Source organism: Ranitomeya variabilis, chromosome 4 (genome assembly GCF_051348905.1).
Source record: "Ranitomeya variabilis isolate aRanVar5 chromosome 4, aRanVar5.hap1, whole genome shotgun sequence".
NCBI classification, from domain to species: domain Eukaryota; kingdom Metazoa; phylum Chordata; class Amphibia; order Anura; family Dendrobatidae; genus Ranitomeya; species Ranitomeya variabilis.
This window is the reverse complement of record NC_135235.1, coordinates 309,145,241-309,165,690: the sequence shown is the minus strand read 5'-3', so window position 1 is coordinate 309,165,690 and position 20,450 is coordinate 309,145,241. Positions and strand designations below refer to the sequence as shown.

At 40.7% G+C, this 20,450-nt stretch overlaps 1 protein-coding gene across 7 annotated transcripts in view; it reads right to left on the bottom strand.

Moving 5' to 3' along the window:
- CAMTA1 (calmodulin binding transcription activator 1) overlaps positions 1 to 20,450 on the bottom strand; it is a 2,053,806-nt gene that overhangs the window by 347,779 nt on the left and 1,685,577 nt on the right. For all 7 annotated transcript variants that reach the window (XM_077250396.1, XM_077250399.1, XM_077250395.1 and 4 more), the window contains one exon: positions 12,532 to 14,381. In XM_077250396.1, the coding sequence (XP_077106511.1) occupies positions 12,532 to 14,381 (1,850 nt within the window). The remainder of the gene's footprint in view (positions 1 to 12,531; positions 14,382 to 20,450) is intronic.

Below are 20,450 nucleotides of genomic sequence, written 5' to 3'. Positions count from 1 at the left end.
TTAAAATGGAAAGGAATTGTACAAAAATCTGTATTATCCAAAATGTGGATTCTTTGTAACTCGCTCCAAAGTAGCTGGTCGCCATTTGTTGAATCCTAGACTCTAGAGGGTCTGCAAAAGGTGAAAAAAAAAACTAATACCTCATCGCTAACCTCTTGGCCACCTTCATTGCATACTCTCCTGCAGGTCCTCAACACCTGGCGACCTTCATTGCATGCTCTTCATCAGGTCCTCATCCCCTTTTCTTACCACCACCAGGACCTATGTAAGCTACACCTGGACTTCCAGGACTTTAGGACATGCACCACAGCCTTACGTCAAGCACTCTAGGCCTGGACTTCCGCCATTACTTGGTATGCGTAGGGACATCCTGGTCCTAGTTGTGGCAGGAAGTCTTAGCCTAGCGTGAAGATGCCCGAGGTTTCAGTGCGTGGTGGCGGTAAGAAAAGACTCTGATGACCATACAGAGGACAGTGAGCAGCGGAAGTGAGCGTAGACCTGTTAGTTGTTTTCTTTCCTTTTGCATATTGTGTTTCTTATTCTCTTGGATGTCTCTCATTCATATTTATAAAGGGCTGGATGCTTTTCTAATCAATGACAATGCGGGGTATAAATAATCTAGTGATCAAGGAAAGTTGACCTTGGTGGACCTATCGGACTGTCCTATTCCAACCTACATTATGTAACTGTGATGAGAACAGAGTCAAGCACTTCATGAGTAACATGTAATCATTCTGATTTTCTTTATATATATTTTTAATAAAAGTTAGAGTAGTAAAAGTTTCCAGATGGTTAGACTGAAGTCCCCTCATTAACATCCCACGTTCTATCACTGCTGTCATTCTATCAAATACAATATCTCAACTGATCCGGTTCCTGCGCTGATTCCCATAACTGTCATTACGTATGGAGCCCATTATGCACATCCAGATGTTCCGAGCTCCACCAGTGTTTAATTAAATGTTACGTTTCTTACTAATGGAGGCACGGCGGTGGCACACAGAACAGAGAGGAGGTTCCTGGGACTGATGAACTATTCATACATGTGACATGCACGGCACCTGTGCTTTCATCCATGGGGCGCGGGAATAAACAGCCAGTGACTGACCGGTAATCCCAGTCCTGTGTGTCTCATTATTAACATATCAACAGGATAGAATTGCTGCACAAATGCATTGCGTTTGGTTGGGGTTTGCCAATTTAAAACCCAACCATTTTAAAGACCTCTGCTTCCTTTCAACAAATGATAAAATCCATATTTGCTGAAAACAGGTCCCTTTTTATTATTCACAGTTTTTTTTAGGGCACTTTCATTTTTTTGTCTTGGGGTATCCATTGCTATTTTTGCACCAAATTCATCATAGCGGTGCACGCGGTTTACAAAATTTTGCACAAAGTCTTTTTTTTTTTCATATTTAACCTGTTTTGTAACTTTTTAATGCAAAAGGTCACTAATTTCACTAAATGGCATAAAGTTTTTGCCAAATACCTGTTTAGAATTGAGAGTCCTCAGTGGTTGATACCTTTTAATGGCTAACTGAAAAGATGGTAACAAATTGCAAGCTTTCGAGACTACACAGGTCTCTTCATCAGGCATAGAATAATACAAATTCTGAAGAATCACATATTTATGCACAACATAGCACAGAAGAAAAAAAAACAAAAAACCATGGATAAGACAGGTGGCATGAGGCAGAATTACCATGAGTGATAAAAAGTTATGCTCATAAATGTTGGGCCAGTTCTTAGATAAGGAATGTTTTATTGTCCTCTGATTGGGGTCTCTGTTGTGATGACCCCTTATAGTCTGAGGGGCAAGTTCCTTAGTTGATGTAAAAAGACATAAATCCATGCGACACATTCATTCCTGCAGTGAGACTGTCAAAGGTCGTCATCAGTTTATATTCCCAGACTCTTCTGTCTCTCTGAGTTTTGAAGTTACCTTTTAACACAAGTAATTTCATGTCCATAATGCTATGATTTGGGAGACAAAAATGTATTGCCACAGGTAGATCCATTCTTTTTTCTCTTATTGTATGGTGGTGAGAATTAATTTTTGTTCTAAGCTTTTGCCCTGTCTCCCCCACATACAGACTCCCAGTTGGACATTTAGTACAAATGATTAGGTACACCACATTAGAAGTGTCGCGGCTGAAAGTACCTGGTATGTTGTAGTCCTGATGTGAATTGGGGATCTTTATCTTGTCTGTGGTCATTATAAATGGACAGGTTTTACATTTTTTCTGATTGCAAGGAAAGGTTCCTGCAGCTGTTGGAGAGGACAGGGAGCTCTTGACAATGATGCTTCTTAGATTTGGGGGCTGTCTAAAACACAATAGTGGGGGGTCTGGAAAAATGGATTGTAATCGGGCATCTTTTTGTAGTAATACATTTTTGTCTCCCAAATCATAGCATTATGAACATGAAATTACTTGTAATAAAAAGGTAACTTCAAAACTCAGAGAGACAGAAGAGTCTGGGAATATAAACTGATGACGACCTTTGACAGTCTCACTGCAGGAATGAATGTGTCGCATGGATTTATGTCTTTTTACATCAACTAAGGAACTTGCCCCTCAGACTATAAGGGGTCATCACAACAGAGACCCCAATCAGAGGACAATAAAACATTCCTTATCTAAGAACTGGCCCAACATTTATGGGCATAACTGCTTATCACTCATGGTAATTCTGCCTCATGCCACCTGTCTTATCCATGTTTTTTTTTTTTCTGTACTAAGTTGTGCAGAAATATGTGATTCTTCAGAATTTGTATTAGTCTATGCCTGATGAAGAGACCTGTGTAGTCTCGAAAGCTTGCAATCTGTTACCATCTTTTCAGTTAGCCATTAAAAGGTATCAACCACTGAGGACTCTCAATTCTAAACATTTTTCTATCTACTGGTTAACACGGTACCAAGATATATATCTTTCCTGTGCCAAATACCTGGCATCCAGGAGGGGACTGTAGTACATTTGTCATTTTTCAAAAAGTCACATATGATGAATTAGACAAAAAAAAAAATCTGGAAATCCCAAACGGAGCCGACCATGATGAACACATACACATAAAATAGTGAACATCTTCTTTTTATCTTTTTTTTTATTTATATAGCGCTAACACATTCCACAGCGCTTTACAGTTTGCACACATTATCATCGCTGTCCCCGATGGGGCTCACAACCTAAATTCTCTATCAGTATATCTTTGGAATGTGGAAACCGGAGAACCTGGAGGAAACCCATGCAAACACGGGAGAACATACAACCTCCTTGCAGATGTAGTCGTTGGTGGGATTTGAACCCAGGACTCCAGCGCTGCAAGGCTAACCACTGAGCCACCGTGCTGCCCATATACACTCACCGGCCACTTTATTAGGTACACCTGTCCAACTTCTTGTTAACACTTAATTTCTAATCAGCCAATCACATGGCGGCAACTCAGTGCATTTAGGCATGTAGACATGGTCAAGACAATCTCCTGCAGTTCAAACCGAGCATCAGTATGGGGAAGAAAGGTGATTTGAGTGCCTTTGAACGTGGCATGGTTGTTGGTGCCAGAAGGGCTGGTCTGAGTATTTCAGAAACTGCTGATCTACTGGGATTTTCACGCACAACCATCTCTAGGGTTTACAGAGAATGGTCCGAAAAAGAAAAAAAATCCAGTGAGCGGCAGTTCTGTGGGCGGAAATGCCTTGTTGATGCCAGAGGTCAGAGGAGAATGGGCAGACTGGTTCGAGCTGATAGAAAGGCAACAGTGACTCAAATCGCCACCCGTTACAACCAAGGTAGGCCTAAGAGCATCTCTGAACGCACAGTGCGTCGAACTTTGAGGCAGATGGGCTACAGCAGCAGAAGACCACACCAGGTACCACTCCTTTCAGCTAAGAACAGGAAACTGAGGCTACAATTTGTACAAGCTCATCGAAATTGGACAGTAGAAGATTGGAAAAACGTTGCTTGGTCTGATGAGTCTCGATTTCTGCTGCGACATTCGGATGGTAGGGTCAGAATTTGGCGTAAACAACATGAAAGCATGGATCCATCCTGCCTTGTATGGAGCATCTTTGGGATGTGCAGCCGACAAATCTGCGGCAACTGTGTGATGCCATCATGTCAATATGGACCAAAATCTCTGAGGAATGCTTCCAGCACCTTGTTGAATCTATGCCACGAAGAATTGAGGCAGTTCTGAAGGCAAAAGGGGGTCCAACCCGTTACTAGCATGGTGTACCTAATAAAGTGGCCGGTGAGTGTATATATGTACAGTATAGACCGAAAGTTTGGACACACTTTCTCATTTAAAGATTTTTCTGTATTTTCATGACTATGAAAATTGTACATTCAAACTGAAGGCATCAAAACTATGAATTAACACATGTGGAATTATATACTTAACAAAAAAGTGTGAAACAACTGAAATTATGTCTTATATTATAGGTTCTTCAAAGCAGCCACCTTTTGCTTTGATGACTGCTTTGCACACTCTTGGCATTCTCTTGATGAGCTTCAAGAAGTAGTCACTGGAAATGGTTTTCACTTCACAGGTGTGCCCTGTCAGGTTTAATAAGTGGGATTTCTTGCCTTATAAATGGGGTTGGGACCATCAGTTGTGTTGTGCAGAAGTCTGGTGGATACACAGCTGATAGTCCTACTGAATAGACTGTTAGAATTTGTATTATGGCAAGAAAAAAGCAGCTAAGTAAAGAAAAACGAGTGACCATCATTACTTTAAGAAATGAAGGTCAGTCAGTCCGAAAAGTTGGGCAAACTTTGAAAGTGTCCCCAAGTGCAGTTGCAAAAACAATCAAGCTCTACAAAGAAACTGGCTCACATGAGGACCGCCCCGGGAAAGGAAGACCAAGAGTCACCTCTGCTTCTGAGGATGTTTATCTGAGTCACCAGCCTCAGAAATCGCAGGTTAACAGCAGCTCAGATTAGAGACCAGGTCAATGCCACACAGAGTTCTAGCAGCAGACCCATCTCTACAACAACTGTTAAGAGGAGACTTTGTGCAGCAGGCCTTCATGGTAGAATAGCTGCTAGGAAACCACTGCTAAGGACAGGCAACAAGCAGAAGAGACTTGTTTGGGCTAAAGAACACAAGAAATGGACATTAGACCAGTGGAAATCTGTGCTTTGGTCTGATGAGTCCAAATTTGAGATCTTTGGTTCCAACCACCGTGTCTTTGTGTGAAACACAAAAGGTGAACGGATGGACTCTAGATGCCTGGTTCCTACCGTGAAGCATGGAGGAGGAGGTGTGATGGTGTGGGGGTGCTTTGCTGGTGAAACTGTTGGGGATTTATTCAAAATTTAAGGCATACGGAATCAGCATGGCTACCACAGCATCTTGCAGCGGCATGCTATTCCATCCGGTTTGCGTTTAGTTGGACCATCATTTATTTTTCAACAGGACAATGACCCCAAACACACCTCCAGGCTGTTTAAGGGCTATTTAACCAAGAAAAAGAGTGATGGGGTGCTACGCCAGATGACCTGGCCTCCACAGTCACCAGACCTGAACCCAATCGAGATGATTTGGGGTGAGCTGGACCACAGAGTGAAGGCAAAAGGGCAAACAAGAGCTAAACATCTCTGGGAACTCCTTTAAGATTGTTGGAAGACCATTCCTGGTGACTACCTCTTGAAGCTCATCAAGAGAATGCCAAGAGTGTGCAAAGCAGTCATCAAAGCAAAAGGTGGCTACTTTGAAGTACCTAGAATATAAGACATATTTTCAGTTGTTTCACAATTTTGTGTTACCATGGCGAAGAATTGAAACACAAGGCATATACGAATAATGTGCATTATACATTGATTAGATTTCTTTGCAGGTGAAATAGTAGGGATAGTAAGGAATATGATTATTCCCTGGCTGTAATTCTCTAGATTTGGAACCCCTGTGAGTGATTTCCATAGATAACAGTTAATGTCATATACTGCTTTTGCATTGCAAACTTCATTCATACACTGTATACAGAGCAGGAAAATAATAATTATTATTAAATCATCATATCCATGCCAGCACACACTAGATTGTCTAGGACTGCTAAGATTACTATTGTCTGATTTCAGGATTTCCAGATATAATATTATTATCCTGTTGAAATCCTTGTGGTCTGTAATGTTTTCTTCCTGTGTTTTCACCCTTTCACCACTAGAGGGTGCACAGTGCATTGGGAATGAAGCAAGTTTCAAACACTTGACCTTATTTGAGTCACTCAAGGACTAGACAGTGGAGCACAAGGACAGTCACAAAGAAGCATATTGTCCTGTTCTGCTGGGCGTCTGAGGAGCACATTTCCACCTTTTTTTTATTTCTTTGACAACATTGCTAAATACTGTACTGGAGGGGGTTGAAAATAATTCTATACTTTTATAAAGGACAGTAAATATTTATAAAGATATCTTATTAATTATTATAATTTATTTATTATAGTTCACCAAAACATGTTGTGTGCACACAGTCTGGAAAAAAAAAACCATTACCTCTTCAATTCAGAACGTTACGCTTTATTATGTAGCATAAAGTCATTGTACATCATTAAGTGATTGAATGCAAAATAATTCACCCCCCTGTATTTTTTAGAGCATTGTTAGCATTGTGTGCAAGGATATATCTTGATACGTCCCTATCTGAGTATCAACCAATATGGCAACCCAGGGGCGGACATAGCATTAGTTTAACATGAGCAGCCGCTCAGGGTCCTAGAGGTAAGGGGACTGCTAACACTTCCAAAGTAGATGGGGTTGTGCCCTATGATGAGCGATCGGGCTGCAAAGGGCCCATATGGTAACCCAGTGGTAACCAACATGGGGCGCTCAAAAAAGTCCTAAAAAAACTTTTTTCCAGATTATATAGTGATACATAAGTACAAACAGTGGTGGGGTCCTTTAAGGGGATTGTGCAGGCTCGGGGCTCAAGTCTGCAGTCACTGTATGTGACTGCAGACTTGTTACTCCTCACAGCGTATACAGTGCACGCTGTCAGGATTTTCTGGTGCCGACAGTGGGAGCAGGCAAGCACAGGACTACAAGTATGTGATTTGCATACTTCTGGCCACATTCCGACTAGACGTGTCTGGTGTCACTCAATTTACTTGTGTTGAGCGAGGCTGTGCACGTCTAGTTGGTATGTAACAGCATGTATGCAAATCGCTGGCACCAAAGAATCTTGACAGTATGCACTGTGCGCACCATGAGGATTCACAAGTCTGCAGTCACATAGAGTGACTACAGCCTTGAACCCCAAGCCTGGACAACCCCTTTAAGGTAAATTCTTCTGTTGCCTTCTATATAGTCTAATATATTCTGACTCTAGGCTCATCACAGATCCAACTTTATAAAAACCCCGAATGGCAAATTAGTTTGCTATATGTAACTCCAGGAGATCTGGGTAACTGCGTACCCTACGATAATGGTGGTATATTGAATGTCAACCGAAAAACAGATGTATTCTACATATCTGGCAGTAAGGAAACTCCTTCTATTGCATCACATAACGTTCTAGGCATGGATGGAAGTTGGGAACCCCAACTGGTCCGATGACCCCGTAAATTCTGAGCATTATCTTCTGTATGCTCATCTTATGTGAAGAACATTATGCCAGAAGCGGCCTCATTGTATCGTCTGAGTTTATATGTAGAATAAAAACTTCACTTTAAGGAAAATGAAATTAAGATAAGTCTATGAATACATTATATCCAGCGCAGGAAGCTTAATAAGAGTAAACAGGTGTTTGAGGATTATTACCTTCATTTGCATATAACAAGCTCCCATTTAAGAAATTACTCTATAGAAGAAAATAATTTTTCATGGAAACACATGAGATTAAAGAGGTGGGGGGAAGGAGGCTTCATCTGGTTCCTTTCCAGCAAAATTAGAAAATAGATATACTCTATGATCTCCGTGGGATTCGTGTCAAGGGGTAGAGATTCCATAATTGTGAATTACCTACAGTCGGTCGTAAAAGCGGCAATAAATTGTTATAGAGGAAAATCTCAGTAAATAGATGTCAGGTTATGTGGAGAAAAGTCTGCGGTGTAACTCCGAGCCAATGTATAATCTGTAACGCTAGGCTTAGATATCAGGCGACATTCATAAGTCTTCTAGGATAGGTCATCAATGTCTGATCGGTCAGGATCCAACACACGGCACTCCTGACGATCAGCTGTCATCGGTGTCGGCAGCCGCCAGCTGGAAGTACTCATGCTTGGAGTTGGCCGTCTTCTGACAATGGTGGTGGCATGGTAATACACATGATTTGAGTAGGAGGCGGATGTCTAGTACCTTGCGGTGGTCACTGTAGACAGCCCGCTCTGCAAGTGAGTACTTCTGACTGACAGCCGCCGCCACCGACACCGACAACAGCTGATCGGCGGAGTGCTGGGTGTTGGATCCCAACCGATCAGACATTGATGACCTATTCTAAGGATAGATCATCAATGCTAAAGTAGTGGACAACCTCTTTAAGTTAGGGACCACATTTTCCTATCCATATCAAGGGCAGAAACCTAAGCAACTGTACAATGTGAGGACCCGATCAAACAGAATCTCATATCTCAACTTCGGAAAGGGTGACTTTAGGAAAAGGAGATATTAGGCTATAGGTTGGATAAGAAAAATGATAACTTGTAGATTGGTGTTGGGTCTGACGACTAGGGGGCTCTTTTATCCTCATTAGAGCTTTCACTTGCTCGGATGATGTTGCTCGATAGCCATAAGGAAAGGTTCCCAGTTATGGTGATCGATGGAGTACTTGAGGTTGGACCCCCATTTGTCTTGTGGTAACATCTTCCAACCGGTATACATATTTAAAGGGAACCTGTCACCTTGGAAAATGTTTTTCACCTGCAGATTTAGGGTTAATCTGCATGTTATTAAGGTTACAAGGCTGGTCGGTAGAAAATGAGCGTGTTATCTCCCTGGAGCTGTCGGCTTTCAGTCTTCGGCGTGTTAACGGATCAGCTACAGCCACTGCTCACAGCACCACTCACTACACAGTGAGTGACAGATATAGGCTCTTTAGTTGACAGCTCGCTGTACACAGACGCACTTCTACATGTCCTGCTCCTTGACTGAAAGCCGTCGGCTCCAGGGAGGAGATAAGTTCATCTTCTCCTGGTACCTGCACGGTCAGTAAGGCAGCCGGGCAGCATTGCAATGCTATTCACCATTAGATTAGCCCTATATCTAATGTACTGAAGGATGCAGGCAGAAGAGGTCCATGTGTAAGAGCAACATCATACTACACATTTCCACCTGCTTTGGAGGTAGAAAATGGGTGACTGTGAGGTTGCACAGCTTGTGCCAATGGTTTGTCCACCCCGGATCTGCAGGTAAATAGCACTTTTCAAGATGACATGTTTCCTATAACTATGGTCAAGCGTTTTAGTGGAGTTAAGGAAGCCCTCCCATCAAGGTTTTTATCCTCGTAATATATTGCAGTCATCATATTATACAGCACAATTGCTTACAATTGCTCATTTTGCCTTTCTACCCAGATAATTCTTCTCTTTGTCCTGCTCTATGTAGAAACAGGAAGTCTCTTGTCACTGCATTTATCATTCCCCTCTTGAACTCCTGACCCAGCTGCTCCTTCCTCCCTCCTGCCACTGGTTTTTGCAGTGACTCATGATTAATACAGGGAAATTGACCTCCTGTTTCTACATAGAGCTTAGAAGGATTCAGCTAGTCAGTTTTTAATCACGTAATGCCATATACCTAATGGAAAAGAGAAGAATTATCTGGGTAGAAAGGCAAAATGAGCAATTGTAAGTGCATAGTGCTGTATAATATGATGACTGCAATATATTAAGGGGATAAAAACTTTGGTGGGAGGAGGTCTTCTTTAGTATAAAGTACCCTTTTGGTGTGAATCTTGGAATCTTGGGGGGTCTTACTGTTGTGTGTTCATTCTAATGTTTATGAATATAATGGTAGCTCCATCACGACATGCAAGCTGAATAATAAAAGAGGGGTCATTAAACAGTGTATAACAATGCCGATGTGCCTGTCTTTTGGCTGAAAATTCCAGGTACCTATGGGTAAAATAATGGCTGCCTTTGGTGACTGTCAGCCTATCGCCTTTGGAAATTCGGCATCATACAAGAAAAGGTCTTTACAAAGGAGGACAATTTAAGAATGTTCATTTTTTAGTATTTTTTTTAAGGATGAAAGTGCTATTTGAATAATTCATACAGTTTACCTGGGTTTAATATGTTTTCTGGGCCAGGGGCGGACGCAGAGAGAAGAGGGCCCCTCTGCAAGAGCAATATATGGGCCCATTGCAGTCCAATAGCTCATCATACTATGAAATTCTACCTACTTTGGAGGTGGTAGTGGCCCCCTTACCTCACGGGCCCGTGTGGCTGCACAGGTTGCACCAATGGTATGTTCACCCTCAGTGATCCCTAGTCATCATGTGTTTGTACTATGATTAATTATCTAATATCGGCCAAAGGGATCGTTTGGGCCCCTGAAGCTCCAGGGCCTAGGTGTAACTGCTACCGCTACACCTATCATAGTTATGCCCCTGTCGACCCCTCTTCTACATTTTTTTTTATCAACCAATGAAAATGTAGCAGTAAAATGGGACATATAGGACTAGGGTCTCCAAACGAAGGTTAAAAGGACTCTCCATTTTTGTCAAACAAATCATTTCTATGCTCCTATAAAATTGGGTTTTATTGTGTTCGCGAGGCTCCTGGAGAAATGGGGCCAAGTTCAACTTCTCCTCTATCCCTCAACAGTAACTACAATATAGACCAACAAGGGACTGGGAAAGGAGCCAAAGGGTCACATAAAGGGAGCAGGTAGAAAACAATTAGAAGCTTCTTCAGTTGTGGGTGGGTGAGAAAGAACCAGAACCAGCTTTTCTGGTGAGGACTTCATTTTGGCCAGAATAATGTCCAGATCATTGGGAGATTGACTATGTAGAAGCTTTGGCATGTCATATAAGGTATATCAGTCTCCAAGTTGTAGCAGAAAAGTAGAATTTTCCTGACCTTACATTACGACTTCTATACCTATCGCTCCTTCTCTGACATATTTTGGTTACATCTCAGTCCCAAGACTTATCTTCTTGAAGGCTCCACATGCAGCTATGTCAGAGAACTAAATGGACAGTTTTATTTTTAGATATATTTTTTTCTACAGTCATGATGGTTTCTGAGTGCTGCTATTTGTCTATTGATTTTAATCAAGATGTGACGGGGGATTAATTTAATCTTCTATTATTAGTTCAGGTTCAGGATGATGGGCTCTTAAAATACCTGTAAATAATAACTTAAATTTAAGAAATCATTTTTATAAAAAAAAAAAATTTCTGTCTCCTGAGGAAAAGATCTTCCTCCCCGCGTTCATTAAAAGTCCACAATTATTTTTGGCAGATGGCATTTTACATTTTGACATAAAACATCTGCTCTTTCAGCCTGATTACTGTTTATTTAATGTCTCCACACATAAGATATTACTTTATACAGAGCTGGTACGAGATGGCTGAACTTTTCACATTCGAGGGAAAAGTGACTATTTGAAAATGTGATTTTGGTCAAAAAAGTTAGGGGATCAAATGACCCTTTTGGCCACTGGTCAAACATTATAACATTATGGCCAACGACGCCATGTGGTCTTAGACATGTGATGCTAAGCAAATCTGCCATTTTTACTAATTATTTAAGAAGCACTTTTTTTTTTTAAACATGAGCACATATTTATTTTTCTTACTTTCCGCTCTACACCATACATATAATATATATATATATATATATATATATATATATATATATATATATATATATATATATATATATATATTTGTCTGTTTTCCCGGCATTATATATCTTAAAGAATTTACAAAAGTTCTGGTATTTTTTTTGCTAGTGATGCTGACATTTTCTGCTGTGAGCGAGGTGGAGAGAGCTGCTTTACTCAATGTATGGACACAGAGCTGGAACCATGAATTGCCCAAAATATGCATTGGTTTTATTTGGTCTGAATGATACTGTTCCTCTGAATCTGGTGGATTTTTTTTGCACTGCATCTCTATGGGCCTGAGATATTGCCCCCTTTTGTATCCAAATCTTTTCTTTTTAGTAAAGTGGGCGTGGTCCTGAACTCCTCTACATGAGATTCCTATTGATGACCACACCCAGTTGAATAACAAGACTTGATAATCATATTGAGCCCATGTTGGAGGGACCAGAGAGGCAAAAGAGCACAAAATTAAGTTTTCCAAATTCAGGAGAACATTGGCCTTTAGGGAGAAGATCATTTTTAACACTTAATTGGATCCTGTTAAAATCCAAAGCAAACCTTAGTTTTTTCGAAAAGCAGTTTTTACCTTTCTTCAGTGAAGAATAATTTTCTTTCGTGGTGTCATTTTTGGAGTGATAGCCTCCCTAAAAGTAATTTTTTTCAGGATTGTTTTTCAAACTCCTATATATTTTAAGGAGATATAGTTCGACGTAATTTTCCATCATTTTAGAGGGTTATGACTGGTACAGTAAAAGGCAATCAGAATCTTACCTCAGGATATGACCACTCAGGGGAGTAGTCCGTCACCATAAACAGTCGTCCACTTTGTTGCAGCATCCCCAGGGTACTTTGTGCTGCCGCTGAGACAACCTCGGCAACATGCATATAAGCCATGGTGGTGGCTCCAGCTTCAGAGTTGTTGAGCTGCATACTTGCTTGCTGAGGGCTACAACAAGGTATGCACATTTCAGCCTGAGTGTATGCCGGTCTGTTACCATCTTCTGCCTGAGGCAATACATTGCTATCTCCAGTCACCAGCTGATGACTATAGATGGTGTTACTCCCTCCTTCTACTGATATAAAGTCATTGATAAGGTCAGAGAACTGGTTGCTGAAGGAGATATCAAAATGATCTAAATTAAGTTCCATGTTGGAAGAGTTACTTATTGACTGATGAGCAACAGGGTAGAGTCCTTGCACCATATTTCCCTGCAAAATAGGAAGGCCATTGCCGTTCCTCATCACTGGACCATTTTCTGACTGCATATAATGTTGAGCATTGCAAGCCTGAAGATCCCCAGGTTTGAGAAGGTTCTCGTTGCCTTCAGACTGTTGGGATGTTTCCATTTGAACCTCCTCATTAGTCATTGTTTGATAATTTGCTTGAAACTGCATAAGTTGGAGAGAAGATGTTGACTCTATTCTACCGTGGTCAATTGTACCATTACAGTGGGTTGGCGTATGACTGGATGCTTCAGTCTTGACGTTTGTCATCCCTAAGGTGTTAATGTAAGTGTTGCTCGAGTCATTTATACAGTTGTGGGAATTTTGTTCCAGGGGTATTGGTTTGCTGGCATCTTGTAAAAAGAAGCTAGGAGATGGGGTCTGATGGATGTGTGGACTCTGCACGGTCTGGTTGAAGCTGGCTGAATAATCTTTGTTGGAGTCAATAGCACTAAAATCCATTTGCTCCAACGTGGTACTAGGACTTAGTCCACCACCTGATGGCAACAAGCTGGAACCAGGATTGAGGGTGAGGGTATTTGATGATGTAGATGGAAAGCTCTCCTTCGATAACTGTTGCTCGAATGTTGTGTCTTCAGTTTTTATCTCTTTTGCTAAAGTTGTGTTGAAAGTAAAGCTTCGTTCTGTGCTGGATGACCTTCGCATATTAGTGCTAATGTTGTCTTCTTTTAGACCACTTCCACCATACGTCTGCCCTTGCTTTGGGTTGTTGAGGAAACAGTCTGGGTCAAAATTCATTGTGGTTTCTGGGATCTTCCTGCTGCTATCGAGGGTGGTGGACAAAACAAGCTCTTCTGAGACATTAGCAGACAACATGGACAGACTGTCTGAGTTGCCTGTTGTGGGGAAGGCAAACTTGTGGCCATCTGAACTTACTGCGAGTACGAGTCCCTGGGTTGTTGTATCTGAGGACAAAAGGTGTTGATTGGGACCATTGTTCGGTGACATCGAGTACACTGCTTCATTTGTGACTTCAGACATAAACACAGTGGCATTTTGGGAGAGACTCCCCATGACTGAAGCGACAGCCATGCTGGAGACACCAGTGACAGCGGGACTGTCGGCCATATCTGGATCACTATTCAGGCCACTGCTGATGGACACAGGGGAGTTCTGGGTGGTGTCAGGAACCTCCACTTGATTTGATGAAGAAACCTCTGTACTATTTTGATGGAGCAGCACTGGTTTTGCCATTTTACCATTTCTTTTCTCTCGGCTGGAGGATTTGCCATGACTGTGCTCATTCTTTCCTTCTGAAACATCATTATTTTGTACCTCTGAGTGAGCGCTGTAGCCGCCTGTCCTTGGCTCGACCTTTGGTGAGATGATGCGATGTTTGGCACTGTTACATTTGTGATGAATACTGCTACCCGCACCTGTAATAGTGAAGATGACAATACCCCATTAATAAAGAAGCACAATGATGATGTTTACTCTTAAAGGGAGTCTTTCACCCCAAAATGCATTTTAAACAAGCTATATTTTGATATAGAGGACATACCCATTATACAAATCATACTAGCGATGTACTTATTACTGGTGTAGCGCCTGAGAAAATAACTTCTAATTCGTATGCAAATGGTACTTTTTCCTGGCTCCTATCTGCTGACGTCACTTGCTATGCTTCCGGGTATATAAATGCCGCAAACATGCTCAGCAGAGAGGAGCACACATAGGTAGCGCTGAGAAGCGGGGATACCCCCAACATTGAAAATGAGGGGTCGCAACATCGCACCAAGCTCTTGGCCACACCAATGGTGCACAGAATCTCTCTAATTTGCACACAGATTAAACATTTTCTTTGGCGCAGTTACAAGATTTTATAAAAAAAATTTTGGTGGGTGACGGACTCCCTTTAACAGTATCATTTTATTAAATTCACTTAAAAATACAATTTTGATGCAAGTATATTGTTCAATTGCTCAATTGTTATATTGAACAGCCTGACAGCATATAACAGAAAATGTGATAATTTCTTATTTTATTTGTCCTTTTTCTTGCCCAAATCTTATTAACCACCCACTATTTTCTGATAATGTAGGGGCAGATACTGTATTATGTTTCCCGAAGACATAGGATAAAATCTTAAATGGGATAAAATCTTACTGATTTCACAAAATACAATAGCTAATAAAACACTAGGACAGTTCAGCTCTATTCTATTCTAGCAATCAAGCTGCAACACAAGATGCAGACCTTGGACATGGGTGGATCTGTTTCTGGAAAAAAAACAGCCATTAACTAATCTCAGACAATGTGTCTTTTGTTTACATCAAGTTTTTGTTTGAAATGTATTTTAGTTTTTTAATTTGGCATTTTTTTCCCCATGTCACAATAGTTATATAAAAATACAAATTTAACAATTTTCACGCTGGCCACTGTTTTCTTTCTTTTAGACTGTAACTTTTTGTTGTTTCTCTAAACAACACATGTACATTAGCAGCAATGAAGTGACTCTGACCCCATCTCTTGTATTGAAGCATCTAATGAGCGAGTGCAAAGATCATTGTGAAGGGAGGGGGTGCAGGGTCAGTTGTGACATCGCTTACTGTGATTGGTGGATACTGTGTATAGAGATGTTACCTGTCTTTGTAATCGTGCTCCTGATGATAAGGAGCCTGCTGAAAACTCTTCCTGACAAGACAGCAAGTAGGAGTCTAAAGCCCCAGTAATCAGTGTGAAAATTGCAAGATTATGAAATATTTTATTTTTTTGTTTCAAATACAAGTAACACTCACCTGATTTAAACAATATGTCATTTTTGATGCCACATTCCCTTTCAGCTGATTATACGTTTAAAGGTGTTGTCAAGGATTATTTAATTTTTTCACAATTGGCCAAAGAACTATCATGCAGGTAGTTGCTAACTACCTGCTGTTGTGCTCAGTGCCAATCTTTGCCGGTAAAGAGTGGTCACAGATGCCTCCTGACGGCGATTCAACAGCTTCTGGTGAGGTCACGTCAGCAGAGCAGCGGCTTCTTTTCCACTTTTGTCGGTAGGGTGTAACTGCTGATTGACAACTGGCTCCCTGCTGCCTTACTGCGGGGAGCCGGCTGTCAATCAGCATGACATCAGCACCACAGGAGAGGAAGTGCTGATCTGTTGACATGGAGCAGCTGAATCGCCGGCAGGAGAGGTCGGTGACTGCTCTGAGCCGGTGCTGGGCAGTTGCCTCTGTTAGCAACTACCTGCCCGTTAACTAATAGACCCATACTAATAAAAATGAAATAATTCTGGACAACCAGCTTTAGATTTTCATTTTGGGGATACTGATAAAATTTTAGCTATTGTAGCGTAGAATCATAGAAAATCATTGCTATCATTGTAGATATCTGGCAGTGAATGTTAGTGAGACGGGACAAATGAAGAACTGTCCTCCACTTGACAACAAAAAGGGAACAACTCCCATCAAATTCAGCACAAAACAATATTTACTTTATGGAAGATCCATTTACATAACAAACCACCTCTTGTGGATTTATTCTCTGACACTTGTCTTCAACGGAGGAAGGAAACTGTGCTGTTCATTAGTGCAGCAGAAGAAGGGAAAGGTCAAGAATTGGGGCCATTGTTGTTATGGTCCTGACAGCAGCTACAGATAAATACAGCTCGTGTGTGAACGATGCACAATTAATGGGGCTTTCTCGTCAAACGTTATTACATTTCGACACACTGCAGGATAGGTGAGGCGTGTAGTGCGGCGATGTGATCTAGGTTACTCACCGATGTTGCTAAAATTAAAAACAACTCCATATATTTAAAGCGATAAAAAGTTAGGTAACTTTGTAAATACTTTCACTGATGGGAACCATCAGCTGAGCTTTAATAACTAGCAACCAGCTGAATAATTAGCTTTTCTGTCTGGATTCTCTGAATAGAGAATAGAACAATATATAATTAAAAATTAGATAAAGGTAAGAAAGGCAAAGAAAGTTATTATTCTATGCTAATGATGAAATCTAGTTAATTTGCTGTAAAAATGTGAATTTTCCCTTTAAAGTATCACTCCAGTATTTTTTTTTTTAATTTCAGCGCGGGAGTGATGCTGCTAACGTAAGGTCCCTGCACCTAATATTATACTCACCACCGCCGCTCCAGTCTCGGTGCAATCTTGTGACCATAACTTCTGACTCACCGGAAGTCATAGGTAATAGTTACAAGCTCTCAATGTAAGTCTAAAGGAGACACATTCTGGCTCTTGTAGATTTACACTGAAAAGTGACCTACAGGTCACCCACTAAGCCCTGGAGCGATCCGGCAGGTCAACGACCGCCGGAGTGGCGCAGATAAAAGATGAAGACAGACATTATTTTAGTATTGTTATGGTTAATATTTGATATCTTGCTTTTATTAACATTTAAACAATTTATATTCAGCTTAATAGCTTTGGTTTTTATTTTTGCTTAGCATTACGTTTTTTCTGTAATTATAACCAGACAAAGTGTAGGTTTTGCTAATTTGGGGAACTGTTTTAGATATTGCCTAGTTTCATAAGTATAGCTGTACGTTGACCTTATACCCTTATATGCTCACTGCTGTTATGGTGTTACCATTTTTAACTTCCTTTTTCTAAATTGGTAATAAAGTATACTTGTCATATGGCCCAGCAGACAGACTTTGTGTATACTTCGTCTCTGATCGGTCGACCCCTTAATTCGGTTAGACCTGACAAACATCCAAGACTCCTTGTTTCTCCCAAAAAGCTCTCCCTACATAGGGGTTTCCATGACAGTATGAATAATTTTTGGAATTGAGAGTCCTCAGTGGTTGATACCTTTTAATGGCTAACTGAAAAGATGGTAACAAATTGCAAGCTTTCGAGACTACTCAGTTCTCTTCATCAGTCATAAACTAATACAACATCAGAAGAATCACATTTATACACCGCACAGAACTGTCATTATGGGAGAGTGATAAACAGTTTTGTCCATAAATATTGGAACAGTTTGTAGATAAGGAGTGAATGTTTTATTGTCCTCTGATTGGAGTCTGGTTCTGTGTTATGATGCCCCATAAGGTCTGAAGAGCAAATTCCTTAATTGATGTAAAAAGACATAAATCCATGCGACACATTCATTCCTGCACTGAGTGTCAAAGGTCGTCATAAGTCTGTACTCGCAGATTCTCCTGTCTCTCTGAGATTTTAAGTTACCTTTCAATACAAGTAATTTCAGGTCCATGGTGCTATGATCAGGCATACAAAAATGTTTGGCCACAGGTTGATCCATTCGTTTTTCTTTTATTGTGTAGCGGTGAGAATTATGAATAATTAATCCTCAAAGTATCTTTCTAATACTATTACTATTCTCTTAATATGGCAGAGTTACAGTTGCACTTGGCACCACTATATGTACGCCATGGTCTCTGCCAGTCTGAGATGTACCATTATTACATAATATTGCGCACAAACACCACTCGAAGACTCACATTTCCAAGTGTTGGGAGAAGTGTTCTGCTCCTTATAAATATTCCTCCCACTTAATACGAGCTATGGCGTAAAGGACATTCTCCAGTAACCTATGTCCTATATTACCGCTGACTCTATGCCATGTTTAATGACTGTTTTCTTATAACAAGGTTTCTGTAAATTATCCTGCATTATATTTGCACAAATCTTTGGCTCAAATTCTCCGCCACTCGCTGTGAAGGCCCATGAATTTTTGATCTTTCTTCTGCTAATTGTTTTCCTTTTCTTCCCAGAAACTTTAATTATTCTATAATGACCCAAAAGGAGATGAAAGGTAATCCTTCCTTACTAATGGCTGTAATTACTTGTGTCAAGAAGCTGGGTCAGTTTCAAGTGCTTGGGAAGAAAGAAAAGGAAAAAAAAAACAATGATTTTAAAGCCAAGTGCTTAAAAAAAAAAATAAAATAAAGAACATTGATCTCGCAATACAATAGCAAGACACAAAACTCGAAACTTGTGCAAACTTTATACAGAAGTGCAGACAACATCACAAGGTCTTTTCATTTTGACACTCCCACGGCTTTTCTCCTCCCACGAGGGGCAAACCCAGAAATCACAGGACCCAATACCCAAAATCGGCATCTCTGAGCTGTATGGATTGTACTACTCTTTTATAAAAGTTAATTTCTATCATTCCATATAAAGGGACAAAATTCTGCTGATTAACTTAATAATTTATCTACACAAGGGAACCCAGTTTTTCTGAATTTATAATATTCTTCTGTCACCCCCAAAAAGCTAATTAAACCACTGATACAAATACACATTGGACTATAAAAGTCACACCTGTAGTGTAGATTTTAGTTGTACAGTAGCAATAAAAAAATACATATATTGTATGCAAATAGGGCGCTTTGGCTCACCGGCCTTCTCAGTCACCTGTGGCTTTTAATGTGTGTTTTTCTATGGGACGCTGCAGCATTTTAGAGGCAAACATACATGGCTGAGACCATACAGCCAGTGCCCGTGTATCGAGAAGCATGTATTCATTGTCAGATTCCCTTTAATTAAGGGTTCCTTTATAACACACTTGAAAACAAAATGATGCAACTTTGCAAATAGTCTTCAAAATCACTAAATGTTTTATGTATGCAGCTTCCATGCAGAGTTATGTGCCCCCACGCTTAAAAATTACAAACGTGTTTTATAGATATATGTCACTTAAAGGGGTTGTACGGCATAAAGGGACTAGTCTGAAGTCATTCTAATTGACTGCAGATTAGTGAATCCTCACAACACGTGCACTGTTAGGGTTCTCCAATCCTGGCAGTGCAAGTGTATAATTTGCATACATGAGTCATGTGCCAACTAGACATGCAATGCAAGTGTATTAAGTGAGGCTGGGCACGTCTAGTTAGAATGTGGCTGGATTTATGCAAATATCATACTTGTGGTCACATGACTGCTACGCCCCAGAGAATCCTGACAGCACGCACTGTGAGAATTAAGTACTCTGCAGTCACATGGAGTGACTGCAGACTTGTACTCCAAAGCTGGACAACCCCTTTAACTTCCACCTCTTTTCTGATAGTAGCATGCTCGGCAATGGATCTGGGAATTTGGAAGTTGCCGTAAGGTCTCCATACACAGACTAATGTTGCCCAAACTAAATTATATTGCATATGGCTGACATTCTAATGAGTATGGGGGTGCTGGATGACTGATCATGGGGGAAGATGATGATTGGACATGACTGATTTCGGACTGCTGACTGCATTGTTCTCTCGTATATAAGCCGCCGGCCGATGTGTCAGCCAGCGGCTTTCTCGTAGGTTTCTTTGTTGCATAAAATGTTTCCTATTCTGCCCCAACAAAGAATCAAATATTATGATAGCGCTTCCCTTATCTTTCACAATAGAGAAACACTTGTATCACAACGGCCTTACTGCAATGCTAATTATTGCAATTATTTCAATAGGATGCAATCTTGTAAACTGACTGATCGCGTGCTCTTTTAGCCATAACTTTATTGTATAT